The sequence below is a fragment of the Nelusetta ayraudi genome, unplaced genomic scaffold (assembly GCF_046127955.1).
Source record: "Nelusetta ayraudi isolate G7.1 ecotype Tasmania unplaced genomic scaffold, CSIRO-AGI_Nayr_v1 ptg000084l, whole genome shotgun sequence".
Classification (NCBI taxonomy): domain Eukaryota; kingdom Metazoa; phylum Chordata; class Actinopteri; order Tetraodontiformes; family Monacanthidae; genus Nelusetta; species Nelusetta ayraudi.
Window position 1 is genome coordinate 217,951 of NW_027466134.1, and position 16,261 is coordinate 234,211.

The following is a 16,261-nucleotide window of genomic DNA, read 5'->3' on the forward strand; positions in this document are numbered from 1 at the left end:
AAAACACAGCAGGGCGTTATTTTACAACCCTTTTTTGGGCAAACATCCACTTGCAGCGTGTTGGAAGGGATGAAACCCTAGCTTGTGCGGCAACAAACTTACAAACCAACTAAACGTTACGGAGCACTCAGCGGTGGAAAAACGAAGCTGCCACATGGTTCATGTTTAACATCTTGCACGGCACAAGAATACCTCACTCTGTCCGACAATGAGCCGTCTTGAACCATCCCAACAGTCGTAGCCATGAGGAGCTCAAAATATCTCATCGACCAAGGCATAACTGCAAATACGAGATCCTGGAAATAAAGAAATAAAAAGCTAAAAAGAAAAATAAGTAAAGATGTACACAATGGTGACCATGTATCTCGACTGTGGCACGTAAAGAAGCAGGGCATTGAAACGATGGGGCGAAGTGAAAGAAGAAAAAGGGCAAACAGAGGGTAGAGAAGCGTTCCAGGGGTGGTCGCCTTCTCGGGTTTCTGAACATGATGTGAGATCATGTCTGGCCCCTGTGACAATATCTTCCTAAGGACGGGGGGCTTTGTTCCCCTCTGTGTATTCTTAGCGCACTTACACGCCTTGATTAAGAGAAAGGCAACCCCGTCACTACATATATATATATATTTATAATGTGCATGTGAGCCCAAGTAAAATGAGCACGGACCTGCTGGGATTACAGCCAATCAATCTAAACGAACCAGCAACAGCTGCCTGTATCACTTTGAAGTGACATCCAACCTGACGTCATGATTGTCTCAGTAGAACCAGTGGAGGCTGACGCTAAGGTTAAGATTAAAGTTAGGGTTAGCGTTTGAGTTTGGGTTCACAATGCTGAGTCAAGGGCCCGAGACAAAGCGACTTTTCTGTGTTTTTTTTTGTTTTTGTTTTTTGCAACCGTGACATTTTGGAAGATCACTGCAACGAGATACTCAAGCATGTGTGTGACCGTTCCTGATTGGAAAATAACACCACACAGCTTGAGACTACACAGCGCGCCACAGCATTAGCCGCCGTGACATGAGACGGTTAGCCAGCAGACGCAGGGTTTGTGTTGGCTAGCGAGCGCGCCGGAAGGGGGTTGGGAGGGGGGGGGGGGGGTCGAGGAAGGAAAACATGAGGCCCATGCCTGGATGAGTTACACGAATGGCCGCACTTTAATGTACAGCCACAGGGCTGCATCAAAACTGAGCGGGGGAAAAAAAAAATGAAAAATGTGTTCGGCATCTTGAAATAGTGGGGGAGCAAAAAATCAGCTATTGTTATTCTAGCCCCCTTTTCATTTTTGGAATTGTGTACACAGTCAGCGGTCTGAAACTGTAGCTGTCTGTATACACACGCGCACAAAGACACCAGACAAGGAAAATAAGGAAAGTCTCATATTTGACCCCTTCCTTATAGCAACAACAAATACGTTCCAAAACAATTAAAAGGCTTATATTGCCCCTGTAGGCATAGGTCCATATAACTGCGAGAATATAAGTGTTGGGAAGATTACTTTGGAAATGGAATTAGTTACAATTACAAGTTACCGTATCAAAAATGTACTAGCAGTGTAACTGCGATTCCGTACTTGACAGGAGAACCAATCAGAAGGCTTATAGAAATATCAAACTTTCATCTGTGGGGGGGGGGACAGAAAAGGACGGCGCTTGTGCCAAACCAGTGCACAAGAAAGCCATGCAAAGCAACAATAATAAAATGATTTAACACAAATCCCAGTCTTTTTGCAAAAATTGGTCAAATGAAAATTAAAATTGTAATCATGAATAATTCCAGTAGTAGTAGTAGTAGAAGTAGTAACTGTAATTTAATTACACATTTTTTCTGGGATGTACAATTCTCTTTATTTTGTAATTGAATTACGAAACTGCATTACATCTGCATATGCAACTCGCTACTACCCAAAAATGACCATATGGGCGTTTCAGGGACGTAACAAATTCTTTTTAAAAAGACCCCAAAAGGGAAGGGAATACATAATGTAAGTGAATAATCAAGGTGTTTTGGTTTTGGACGCAACATAGATACATGATTTTGGTTTTGTGGAAGTCAGGAAATAATAAAGCAGAACACCTTCACTGCAGTCAGCACACCATTCATGTTTATGAGCTGGGTTTGGAAAGGCTCTGGTAAGGGAAGCCCATCATTTTTACCACGGGGCTCCTCTTGTGGGCTGCCACAGCACTATGCGAAGCAGCCTTTTAAATATATATAGACTCATCTCATCTCAGCTCTCACTGGATGGAAGCTACATGAGAAAGTGAAACACAGTAAAATAAATTAATGGGAGGGAGGGAGGGAGGGACGGAGGATGGGCCGTGTGAGAAAACACATCTGGGTGCTGCAGTCAGGGAGAAAGACTGGTTCTCCTCTACTGGTGGAAAAGGGTAGTGCGCCCTGAAGCGACTGAGTGGAGACAGATGGCAAAGACTAGCGTTTGTTTTCATTCATCACCAGTGTCGCAGTTTTAACAAGAAGCAGGCGATTAATTTTGTCAGACAGCCCTAAGTACAATGTTATGCACATTAACACAGTGGCTGCAAAGCCATCATAGCGGATTTCCTGCAATGTTTTTGATGACATTACTGCACACTACAAAAACTTGCCCTATTTGTGAGCAAAGGCAATGAATGCACCCTTTGTGGCGTCACCATGGACAGGCAGGTTTACTGACAACAGCCCCAGCCACGTGCTGTCCAAAACCGGTCAGTGTCTCGTGGCCCAACTTGAACATGGTCAACTTGAAAAAAAAAGGACAGAAGGCTGTAAACAGAGGGCTAATTACGCTCACTTCTGACTGAACAGAATGAATGTGACGTCTTAAACGCATATATTCATACCGAGGCAGAGGGGTCAGTCGAGCCATCCCACTTAAAACCGCACCACTTCGCCCGAGGCTGGCTGTTCCTCACGGTTAAGCACGAGGTTCTTTCGCTCGGCCTGGGCTGGGAGGGTCTGTTGCGCCTCTGTCACGCCTCGTCAGGCTGAATTAAAGTTAGCGGCGGAACTCTGACGTCGTGCGTGAAAAGAGCAAGCCAGGGAGGTGATACGATGAGCCGTGGAGGCGCGATTTTTTTTTTACTTGACATGTTAAGTTTAACATGTCAAGGGGGGGGGGCGGATTTCAATTCAGCAAGCAGAGAATACAGGACAAACAAAATAGTCTCCCGAAAACAATTTATGGGTAGGTTGTGCTGGGGACTTTGCTCCATTGACAAGACAGTAAATTACTGATATTGATGATTTATTGTGTAAAGAGTAACCAAAATGTGTCTGAAAGAACTTTTCAGCTTGCACAAAAAAGAAAAAAGGACAAAAAAAATGGCTTAATTACAACTAATTAAAGTGTTTGTAACAGAATTCAAATTCTTGCAATGGCATTCATATGCAAAATATATTTGGGGTAAAAAAAAAAGAGACAGTTTACGCTCATTAATACTTAAGTAAACCACGGGGACACACAGCCTGTGTTTCACGAGCGTGTCAAGCCGAGCTGGTAGACAGCAGGCGGGCCTACAGGGGGGCTGTCAGCTGAATATGCATCAGGTTTCTCTCCTGCGCCGTCTAAACTTTGGAAACCTCCCCTATTCAGATTCATGAGTCGATCACTGCCGTGTGCAGCAGCTCGAGTGCGAGTTCTTTCAAAGGGGTGAGACTCGGGGGGTGGGGGTAGGATGGGGGAGGAGGGTGAGGGTCCGTGGTCCCCGAGGACGCTGACAAGTTTCTGGTATGGAAATGTGAGGAGCTCTAGCTGTTGTGAGTATGCAGAGATTTAGAGCAGGGGTTGGGGACAGACGACAGATCCTTAAAACACACATATACACGCCTAGTCAGTAATGCTTGTGGTTTGTAAACTCATTAAAAACCTGCAATTTTCAGACATAATGTTTTGGTTTTTTTCATGTATCTGATTTTTTTTTTTTTTCTTCAAATGGTAAAATATTAGCATTAGCTGCCTGGAAGCTCCTGCTGCTTTACTCTGCAAAAATCAGAAGCATAAGCACATCATCTAGTCATTGATGACAAGCTTCCCAACGAGCTGGACATTAAATATTAATGTATTCTCTTGCTAAAATTATCTCCTTTGGTTATCTTGCCTTTTGCACCAGGAAACAGTGTGGCCATTTAGAGCGGCGATGGAGGAAGGAAACCGTTCGCAACAATGTGTGTGCGGGCACACACGGAAAAGCTGGGCTTGGATTAAACTCCATCTGCATTTTTTTTTTTTTATTAATGCACACGCAATTACACTTTCTTAAAAGGATAAATGAGCCACAAAAAACAGACAAAAAATGTGTGTGAATTAGACACTTTCCTTGCTTTGAAATATTTCCCCACCTTCGCCTTAATTTCAGGGACGTAGTGAACAGGTAAAAAGCTGAACGAGAACAACTTGACATTTCTCAGAAAATATAAAATAGGACTGTAATTTTAATAGGAAACCAACAACCAAGCCAGTCTTTTGGACGATGCATCATCTGTGGTTTTCTAATGTCAAATGTGAAAAAGCAGAGGGCGGTAAAGTGATTTTAAAAACAGTGGGATTTCCATTGCATACCCATTTGGGCACAAGTTCAAATCTTACTGAGGGAGCTGGGCGAGATTAAGAATGTGTCGATGGGATTTGTCTCCGGTACGGCTGCCAGGAGATGCGAGTGCAAGCCCAGCTGTCGGACGGTGCCAACGCCGTGGCTGGACAGAATGAGAAAAGCTGGCGCTGTACCAGCCTACCAGATATGTCAACAAGGCAGCCTTCCTGCAAGAAAGGAGCTGGCCGACGGCAGCTAAGAGGCTCAGGGCGGATGAGACTTGGTTCAAAAGGTACGATGAGGTTTTGTGGCGAAAATGTCGCCAGCTCTTCTGCGAGGGGGAAAAAAACATCCCCGCAAACAAGAGCTTGTTTTCTGAAACTGATCTTGTCACTATTCCACTGGCTCTAGACCTTTAACCGAGCCTGACCGCTACTGATTCCAGTCCAGATGGATAGAGTGCCTTACACAAAGATACTGTAGATTGAACAATGGCACAAGGGGACTGGGGTTAGCTGAAGAGGAGACTATACTGCTGCTGCTGCCAGAAACACAAAACACCCCATCGGACTTGATGGCATGCAATCAGAACAACCTTATCGACCTTCCAGATATTTGATTTGAACAATACAGGAGTTTAAGAGTGGGAGTCACCACAAGGGACAACATACCATAAAAAGTCTTCCAGAAAAATCCTTAAAATAAGACACGCAAGCCGTATTATTAAATTGCTTTTCCTGCAGGTCTGCCACTCATTTCACTTCTCTAAAAAGCTTTGGGTTCAACTTCTCCCTAAATAAACTCCCTTTAGCTTTAGCATGAGCCGCTACACTCACAGACCTGATGGCGAGGGGAAATCTTCGAACCTTGGGATTGAGAGTATTTTGACTGGATCAGATCGCATTTCTGATCACCGCCAGGAACAATGAGAACAACATTCTTTTGCGACCCGGGTTCACGTTGGCGTGCCTTTAAAGGAACGTCGCCATTCAGACTAGAAAACACCAGGGTCTTTTGTAATGCTCGTCTACTATTACTTGAGTCAGTCCAGATCAAATAAGTGTCTCACTTGACAAGCAGACGAAAGACTTAGAAGTCACCGATAGCTAAACACAGCTGCAACCGCGCCGCACACGCAGATTTATGTGAGGTATGGCGGTGTGCATTTGTTTGTGTGTGTGTGCGCTGGGAAAAGGACGGAGCATGAATGTGTGTTTACATGCGTCTGGAAGTGACTGGCACTCCAAGCCCTGCCTCCTAATTAGCAAATGGTACGACACTTCCCCAAGAACGAAAGCACCACGACCCGTTTCATCCTCCGAACAGCCTCGTCTTACAGAGACGGGAGCAGGAGAAGTCAAAAGTTCAGCTCATTAGCTCGGGTCACTCTGTGACTTTTCTTCAAAGGGGTCGATGGGCAGACAACGAGGCGTGCGGCTTCAAATGGAACCACCCACAGTCACAATTATGGCAAGACAGAGACGAGGGGAGCAGTGGAGATGAGAAGATATCGAAGACAAAGAATTATGAACTGCAGCGCAGACGGTGCTTTATTAGACGAGTCAAAAGCCTTTGAGGTACGAGAATCAAAGGAACCTGGATGGAAGGAGATGGGGCACATTTCTTTTCTTTTTTTTTTTTAAGTTTGTTTAGCTTCCTTTTATCCAAATTATCAGTGCATGTGACCTCTAGATCTAGAAGCAAGTGCATGGCATAGAGGGAGAATCACTGCACCTTAGGATACAACCTGAGGACATACCCACCCTGGTCTCGTCAGAATACCAAAATCAACACTTCCCGCGCAGCTGTAAGAAGTCTGCTAGCGCTCAAGTCTCTGTGTGTTCATCACGGCAGAGATATCGAGGAGACCAAAGAGGATGTGTTGGGGGAGGCAAGAAAAAGGAGACGAAAGAGACGCCACCAAGATATCAGACAGGTAATTCCTCGCAAGAGGGTGCCTGGGAGGCAACCAAAGCTGTACGGTCCCAGGACTGCGCGCCGACTGTTAGCTTTGCGAGTTTCAATTAAAATAGAGTTAAGTCATGGAGAGGCTTTAACTGCATGCAACGTTGAAAGACATTGATTGTCCATGATACTGCGGCACAAACGTTCAGCTGGTCGGAATTGTTTGGCCTGAAGCGGCAGTGCTTCCTCAATCAGAATGCCGGATACAGCAAAACATGCAATCGTTGCACCAATGATTCCTCATGACCATGAGTTGTGGACTGTACGGCTAGGTTTGTTTATGTGTTATTATGTTTTCCTGTCATTTTTTTGCTTAGACACCCTAATAGCGAATACAATACTCAACTGTTCAGTTGAAAAACATTAATAGCTCCTTTGAGGGTCCTGCCTATCCAAGAGTTCCATTTTTCATGGAAACTTTGCCACATAACAGACGGTTTGCGCAAGAAGGTCGGAGACGCCGCTTGGGTGAAAATAGTCATTAATGCGACCAATATTCTCGTCTCCCGGTGGAAAAAACAAATATGTGGATTTCAATAAATGTCAAACTGTGCCCTTCTAATTTCCACTCATTGCTTTTGGCCTCTGGGCATCTATGCTTTGATGCCCACAGCAACCAACCATACCCATATTCTTCACATCAATGAGCGGTTTAGGCATGTGTTACTCATGACCGCCTTGGACCGTAAAACTGGCATAAGTCATTACGTGCAAATGAGTGTGCGGAGAGAAACTGAACCCCACAACCCCTGTGACCTGGCAGCCTGAGAGGCGTCATACAATTCCCCGCCATGATGGAGAAACGTGTAAACCGAAATGACAACGCCTGCGCTTTGTGTTGCGGCGCTTACGAGCCATTTCTTGCCACCACAAACCTCCTCCAGTCTTCTTCCAGACGCACCCAAGTGCACCTTTTTTCAAGCATTTTGCACCTTTAAAAGCCCTCTGTCTATGGAGAAACTCCCAAGAATACTGCTAATCATAAGGTACACATAGGCCTACCCCCCAAAAAACACCACCAACGCATCTTACACTGTAACCAGGCACAAAATGAAACTGCAAATTCGAGTCAAATTTGGGAAACTGCGCTTCTCTGAGACTGTTGAGAAGCTAGGTTTACAACGAGTTTACAGACGCAGTGCAGAGAAAAAGAAGAGAGGCATGAAAAAAAGCGTGTGATCTGCTTCTCAACACCAGGAGCTCCAACTCTGGCCTCATCGAGAATGCAAAGCCTCTCCTGCGCGAGCGTGAGGGGGGGATGGGTGCCCTTACAAATTCATGGTGGGAGGGAACTGCTCTCCCTACTCTCCTTGCCCTCCCAACTGGGTATTTTGCTCATTGCCCCCTTGCCTTCACCAGCAGCTCCCGCCCCTTCCTTTCCCCTCTTTTTTTCTTCCTTTCAGTGGGAGTTCATTTTGAGACTCGCCCATTGTGGCGAGTGAAGGGGCCGACTAGCTAAGGGGTGGCCCGGGGTCCCTTGGCTCACACTGCTGGGTCAGCCCCGAGCAGAGCTCGCTAAGTAACACCGACTGGAATCCAGGGGGAACGAGGAAACAAAGGCTGGATGACCAATAAAGATCCTTTTCTCTCCCCTTCCAGTCGAGTGTTTATGATATCGCGCTGTGTCCGTGTGTGTGTGTGTGTGTGTGTGTGTGTGTGTGACATCGTGTGAGGTTGTCTGACGAAGGAGAAGACCGCGAGTGAACCGCAGACAAAAAGTAAGAGGTAATCCGGAGAGAAAATAATTTAAGACGTGATAATGAGCTGATTAAACTCGGCTAGCTAATTGGTTATCCCGTCTAATAAGCAGAAGAAGGGGCTGGCTGTCTTCACTTCAAGCCTGGAGGCCCTCAATAACGCGCATGACCCAGTTCAATGCAGTAAAATGGCAATTGCGAAAAAAGTGAAACTTCTTGGTAACTGATGATAAATGATGATATTAAAAAGCAAAAAATTTGATTTTCTGGGATGTGGGATTATAAGGGCTTTGCTTGCATCTTCAGGAATGAAATGTGGAATTATTATATGACTTTTATGGGACTGAAGTGGCCAATTATTAATCATGAACAGTTTTAACTGTACTAGAATAAAATTAGAAATTTAGATCACACAATGCAAACTTACTATGATTGTATTAATTATATCAAAACTATGAAAGTACATTTTCCAAGCAGATCATGCTCAGTGAACAATGTAGTGTCTTAATTTTTCATTAATTAATCAATTAATTCATTCATTAATCTTAATTTCTTTTATGAAGAAACTGCCCAATCTGAAGACGATCACCTCCCACTGACGTACAGATGATTGGAGAGTATTTGAAAACCCAGTCGTACAAACAAACACATTCTGGATGTCTCAAGTCTATCAGGCCTCTCTCTACTTACGTTTTGATTTTTCCTCACAGTTCTGAGGGTCACACCTATGCGATCACATCCCGTTAGTGACAAAACAGTTTAATCTGAGGCCTTTAAATAAAGAGTCATTGCAAAATTTAAAAACACATGTCTTTCCCTCTGCCTTCAGTTGTTTATGTCCATGTGGCAAACAAACCGAATTACCAATGAATGTGCTGCCACACATGTAAAACATACCGGTGTGAGCCTTCCTGACATTATCATCCTGCTGTTCACTTCGGTAAAACTGATGACGACAGAAGGTCTCTGGACAAACAACTAAAAATTGCTTCAACCAGCTGATCTAAAACAGCATTTTAGTCTGACAGCAATCACAGAAAAGTCCCAGCCTAGATCCTTAATGCAAAATGGGGCAGGTTAAAACGTGATGCAGGCGATGAGAGACGTCGGGGGAAAGGAGAAAAGCAGACAAAGCAGAGGTGAAGGCTGTGGAGGCCTGCAAATCACTGCAAAACCACTTCCAGTCAAGGCCAAACTGGGAGGCCCCCTCTCTACAGCTGGGGCGATGCAGAAGACAGGAGAGAGAGAGAGAGAGAGAAAGAGACAGAGAGACAGACAGACAGACAGAGAGAGAGAGAGACGGCTAGATAAGTGATCTGGTAAAGACAGATTTAACCCACAACAGCTGGTGATGAAGGGAGAGAATAATAGTTTTTATGGTGCATCCTTGCCACAGCGCAGCATGAGGCCATAAACAGCGCACCGGACTGTATTAATGCAGCAAAAAACAAATGAAAAAGGATTGGATGAAATGAAGAGGCCGAAAAGCTCCAGTAAAAGGAAAACACCCCAACACACAGACACACAAAGACACAAGAGGTTTCTTTCTCGGTCTCTTCAAGTGTGCCTTATGAACAAAGGAAAGTTGGGGTTGATTAAAACAACAGAAATCCTAACCGTACATACAACACACAACATTACTTCCAGGTTGAGGCACCTCTACTTACCATGATTCCAAATCAGAACGGAACGGCACAAATCCTACGACTGCAGTCGGGAACGTCTCTAATCATAATGCACCAGAACTTCACTACGCACCTCTACAGGTGAACTTCGTTTGACCCTTCTCCAAACTTCTGAACGCACACGTCCAACAGCTCTAACAGCTAACTGCAGAACACGCTGTTCTCTGACAGCCCTCTTCATCACGCTGTTCACATTTTGACATCATGAGACCTGGAGGGCGCGCAACAGTGAGGTCACATGACAAGTTATCCAGACGCTGACGTTTATTTATCGCACTATCCCTGCCAGCATTTCAATTTTGTCTTAATAAATTGATCAAATTGAAGAAATGACCATTGCATGTTTTGGTTTGTTTTGTTCTTCAGCTTGGAAATGGCGTGCAGATGTCAGCATACGCCAAGAAGAGAAAGAGTTCTTTGGCATTTGATCCTGGCTTCTTTTCCCCTTAAAATCCAGAAGTGACACCAGACACGTTAGATCCCAGTTTTGTCCAACAAGTCCCGGAACTTTTTTTTTGTCCTGAGCGCGATCAGACCGAAGGCTGGAGACACAGTGGTGCGGCGCAGTTGTACTCTGGGGCGTCTGAGCCTCGCAGTGAGGCTAGGACTCAGGCCCAAACACACAAGCAGCCCCACATTTATTGAAAACGTGCTTTTTGCTCGGCTCTCCCCTGCATTGTGCCTGGACGATAAAGTTAAAAGTCAACAGAAGTAGATTAGGGCCTGGAATTTTAAAACACTGCAGATGGCACTAAAAGAGCCCTGCGGGTGCTGGCAGGCATCCCTCGTTTATCAGGAAAAATCAAACATTATTATTTTCACTGAAAATTTAAATTTAAAATCAAACAAGTTTGGTTTAAAAAAAAATTCAAAGTAATCAAGAGCCGATTGCTTCTGCACATTTTCAGCCTAATTTTAACTCAAAACAGTACTCGCAAGCACAAAGTGTAAATTATTAATTAACACGCGAGCGTTCGTGTGTCAGTTTCAGCCTGGGAAATAAGCTTTTAATAAGCCTGTGAAAGCAAGAAGAATGAAAAAAAATGCTTCTGGCAAGAACTATAGAAAGAGAAAAATGTGACATTTAAGAGGGAAAAAGAGCAGAGGCGGTCCCACGTGGCCTCAAACGTCTCGTAAATCCCTGAATATTTATGGTTGCGTCCTCTGCAGCAAAATTAAAGTCTGGCTAATGCAGAGCACCTGTTGCTCAGGCAACCTGCACACTGTATAGGGACAAAAAAGGATAAACTCCAGTAAATTGTCATGCTAAACCCGTGCACACACACTTTTTTCCAAAGCCAAACTTTTCTGCGCAATTTTGGACTTTTGTGAATGTACAAACAGGCTTCAGGGTCACTTAAGTGTAATTAAAACTTTTCGGCAGTTGGTTGATATGTCACAGACGCGTGACTGTTGGAAAACGTTTGGCCCAATATGGAGCCACAGGTGTCTATGGGCTTGCCGGGTGTGGAGGAAGAAGTTGCAGAAAACAAACTATCAAAATGATCCAAACGTGCCTGCGTAAATGTGTAACTTTTCAAGGCGCCTCTAGCGATCTGTGTCGGACTCTTGAGCAGAGCTGATGCAAAAATCAGTCTGAAGTCTTTGTGCGGGGCAGGCCCGGATCTCTGAGGTCCTTGCACAACACAAGGAGCAGGTTTGCCGTTGACATCTGTGTTTTTGCGACACTCTGCCGCAGCCATGTAACGTGCAGGGGCTTTATGCAACCCCTCAGCCCCCGGGGGACAGGCAGCATTCCCACCGAGATAGATAAGGAATGCGCTCGGAGCTTTTCTGGCGCGACGGCGCTTCTGCCCATTGGCTAAGTTTGAACAATACGGCAAACTGTCACGCATGGCCTCTCTGGGAGCGGAGCTCCTCCACACACAAACTCTCCGTCGGACCGGGAAAGCGGCAGAGTCCATATCCAGACGCCGTGATAATAAAGCAGAATAGACGTACATTATTGATTCCAAATTGTGAAATAATGCCATGTTATGGTGTGCAAAAGCAAATCTGCAGCCATTGAAATTAAGAGTGTGAAATGCTTAAATAACTAAGAAGTCTTTTTGAGCAATTAGCAAGAACTCGATAAACCGCGATAGTCCTGCGTGTAGCGGGGCGCCCCCAGGAGGCTCGTGGTAACTTTGACTGTTTGAGCACACCAGCCCAGGCAGCCAGTGCAGCATCAGACGAGGAGGCTTTGAAGCTGCACTGCGGAGAACCTAGCAGGAATTCTGATGTCCTGCCGTACACCCAGCCAAGCCTCCTCCTCCTCCTCTTCCTCCTCAACTCCAGCCGGATCTACGGCTGATTCAATAGTGCGGGGGCAAGGGAAGGCACAGGGTGCAAGCGGTCGAGAAGCAGACAAAGGAGGAAGGTGAGGGAGGAAAAATGAAGAAATGTGGACACGAAGAGGAAAGGGGAGGAGAAATGTTTCGCTTTAATTGTACCTGGTGATGCTGCTTATCAAACCCTGATCTTAAAGAGGAAAAAAAAAGTAACTGCTGGACGGCGGACGAGCCTTGCACGGTCATCAAACCGTGGCGCTCTTTGGATTAAGGCCCTTCCAGCCGAACTGTGTAATTTCATTGTAAACAGTCGGCCCACAGGGGTGTAAACACGAGGGCGCTGGACTTTTCGCACCACGGCCACTGATCTCTGTTTTTAGCCTCAGCCTACGTACTTAAAAAAAAATTAAATAAAAAAAAAAATCCCATACACTCTGGTGTATTTCCCAACCAGCGTGTGTTGGTGCGGCTGGAAGGGTGGGCGGCGGTCCAGGTGGGAGAGGGCAACCACACACAAGATTTCTTTTTACGACACCAAAGAAAAAAGGAGGATTTAATATCACGCTGACGATCAAATGCCAGGGTAAAGCCACCATGATGTAGTGTTACAATGACAATATGATATAAAGCATTAATGGTACAGTGTATTAGAGAAGTCTACCAAAAAAAGACCAAGTTTTTACAAATATCTACTTTTAGTTTTTTTTAAATCGATTTTGTTTTTCACTCATAGCTATCAACCCAATGGGCTTTGAAGCAGGGATTTAAAAGTTCTTCAGCAAATTTTTTTAACAGGATGGTGTTTTATCCTCCGTGTTCAGACAACCAGGTAAAATTGTCTTATGTCTGTTTCAAAAAATATATATATGCATACAAGAAAATTAGGTTTTAAGCATCAGCCCGACAGCTGAATTAAAGGTTTTCTAGTCAGAATAAATATGCTAGTATACAAATAATGGAAACACACTAGTGTAGCTACATTCAAATCAATGTTAACGCATCCCACAACATCTTTACACCAACACGCCGTCGCAGAAGTTGACTCGGCTATTTAGGCACCGCCTCCTCCGCCGAGACTTGACTGAACTCAATAACAGATTGAACAAAGTTGACCCAGTGACTCAGATGCAGTGACAACGGAGGCGGAACAAGGTGGTGGTGGTGGTGTTGGGGTCCTCAAATTACACATCTGCCGGAGAATGAGGGGTGGGGTGGAGCAAGGGTAGAATTACGGTTCTGAAAAGAGATGCTGGGCTCATGCTGAGGAAGGAAAACACACCGGGCGAAAGAGGGAAAGAGGGAAAAAAAGAAAAGAGCGAAATCAGAAAAGTCCACTGCGGCCTGTTCGGACGGAGGCTGGCTTTTGGGAGGAGAAATGACAGAGTAGAAAAACCGCCAACTCTTCAGCTACAAGGAGCTTTTTTTATTGGGATGTACATCCCTGACATTTGTTAGAGGGTAAAAAAAATAACCGATGTGAGAATTCCACGAGACATCCCGCTTCAATGAAACTCCCGACAGCAGCTCCGCGGCCAAAACCAGATTTTCACAGCTTGTACGGCGACACGCGATGGCTTTACAACTGCCTTCCCACGATGCCAAGTGCATACATTCATGAATCATCCACTAATGATAAAGGGGCAAATTAGACGTTAAACGAAACACGTTTATTACGTTCCGCAGAACTAACCTAGGTGATCAAATTCCCCACACGCACAGCGAGAACAGAAACCAGGACAGATGATTCACAGGGATTAAAAATAAATAATAGAAGATATTCTGAGAAAAAAAATGACGGGGGAGGCGCTGAGGCTGCTGGAAGGATGAGCAGCGACAGAGACGGATCCAGGGGGATCAGAGGGAGCCCTCGGAGCTCGGTCCCAGAGCTGCAATGAAGGCGGCTCGCTGTGGAAGCAGAGGAGATGAAACGGCGTCAGGGGGCAGGGGCATGGCCCCCCTGCCGCCTGGCCTGCCTATGTGGGGGGGTTGGGGGGTGTAAACGCCTCTGAAGTCCCCGACACCCCCTCTTCCCTCTGCACCACCCGGCACAGCACCCTGAACCTCCGGCCATTTGGTGGCTCTGCAAAAAACCTGGCTCCTCAGCCACCAGAATCATTCTCGTTAAGAGTTGTGCTTTTGAATCCTCATTCACTTATAATTGCATGTTGCACAAATTTGTTTATTTTAATAAAATGTCTATATCATTTTTAACTTTTTATTTCCATAAATTCCAAGGTGATTTTTTAATTCCTTTTGTCTGACCAAAAAGGAATTTTTTTTATATATATACCAAATTCTCGTGCATGTTCACGTTTTCCTTAAAAAAAAAAAAATAGCCTTTTTCTTAAACGACTGTATTTTAAACGAGATGTCTTTCGACTAATTAGCGGCACAGGCGACTAACCGGCGAGGACAAAACACACAAATCAGCGTCAGATGAGCAGCAGACAATCCCAACTGCAGCACACACAAGCGGGGTGTCTGCTTCCTCCATGACGTGCACTTTTAATATTTTTGCTCCTGATTCGTTTCAATTCAAATCATATTGCTCACGACCTCGTTCTGCCTCTGGTGCCAGCGAGCTGCGGCCCAACTAAGGTCACAATCGATTCGGTCCTGATCCACCGAGGTGATGCTCAGCCGACTGAGGCCAGATTCTCAGACAGGTGACACACTGCACAAACGCTAGCGTTTAAAATGAAGAAGAAGAAAAAAGGAAGAGTGCATCTGCAACCGCTGCAGATCATTCGGCGAGTCCGGGGTTCTTCTGTTCGCCTAATTGACGAATTGCAGTTCGAAAAATACTGTTTGCATTGACTACCATGCGACTGGATGCTCATGGAGGGAGTTGGGGTGGGGGGTGCATAAAGGTGAAACAGCAAACCCCAGCAGCGAGCTGGTGTCCCACAAGACCGCGTCCCAACTTCAAAGTGCCGGTTGTTGCGACCATTCAGCGCGTCGCGTCGACAAAAACTTACCTAGTTAGGTGATTAGCCACGTTGTTTCGGTGTGTGTATGTGTGTGTGTGTGTGTGTGTAGTCTGGGTGTTATAAACACGCTCAGAAATCTCCCTGGTTTCCTTCCGTCCCTTCTTTATTTTTTTTAAGACAGCAGCAAAACACTCTTACCTGCATGGTGAAGACTCCCAGCTCCTGGGAGGACAGCTTCTTCATTTGCTCGGCCAGGACCTGAGCCTCCTCCAGGATGGAAAACTCACTCTCGGCATCACAATATCCACAGGAGAGAACCGAGAACGCGAGTACGAAAGCCCAGGAAAGAGCCAGCAAGCCTCCGCGAGAGCCGCGGAGTTTATCCCGGAAAGCGCCGCGTTCGCTCGGCGTCCAACACGGCGGTTTCCCCGCTGTCCGCCTCGCCATGATGGCTGTGTGTGTGTGTGTGTGTGTGTGTGTGTGTGTGTGTATGTGTGTCCGCGGGTCTGGTGTCGTCTGAACGAGAGGTGGAAAGCACAAGGGGAGGACACACACACACACAAAAAAAAAAAAACTTTAAGGAAAACTACTTTTACAACTTTGCAAGGCAAAGTACGCGAGCCCACTCTTCCCGGTGCGAGGCACCACCATTTCCTGCAGCGAGCGACGCCGCGACTCCCTGAAAAAGCTCCAGAGAAGAAAGTAGATCCATGCGCCGAAAAGTGGTTTAGGTGGGATTTTTGGTAGAAGTTTTGAAGATGTGCCGTACCCGCGGCTCCTACTCCTGGTAGTCTGGTGAAGTAAGTGTGTGTGTGTGTGTGTGCGAGTCGTAGGTCCTCCACAATGGGGGTGAAAGTGGGAGGCGGGGAAAACACAACAGTCCTACCGGCGCCTGGATCTCCCGATCAATGGATCAGGCTTTTTAATGGTGCCTTCAGGTGCCGCTGGGCCAAAGCGCCCTTTTGGTGGCTCAGTCTCTTCTCGCAATGAGAAATAGCAGCACGGGGAATTAAAACTGTTTTAAAGGTCCTGCGTGTGAACATCGAATTGTAACAGAGGTTCCCAAACAATGTGAATACCTATACCTGTTTTTTGATATTACACCATCTCAACTCTCTTACACAACCCAGAGCAGGTCCACATCCTGGGCTAGCTACAAGAGAT

General features: G+C 45.7%; 1 protein-coding gene across 1 annotated transcript in view; it reads right to left on the reverse strand.

The window, feature by feature from the left end:
* cachd1 (cache domain containing 1) overlaps positions 1 to 15,992 on the reverse strand; it is a 65,262-nt gene extending 49,270 nt beyond the window's left edge. Inside the window, exon 1 of the mRNA XM_076045307.1 lies at positions 15,296 to 15,992. Coding sequence (XP_075901422.1) covers positions 15,296 to 15,544 — 249 coding nt within the window. The 5' untranslated portion in view covers positions 15,545 to 15,992. The remainder of the gene's footprint in view (positions 1 to 15,295) is intronic.
* Positions 15,993 to 16,261: the final 269 nt, after the last annotated feature.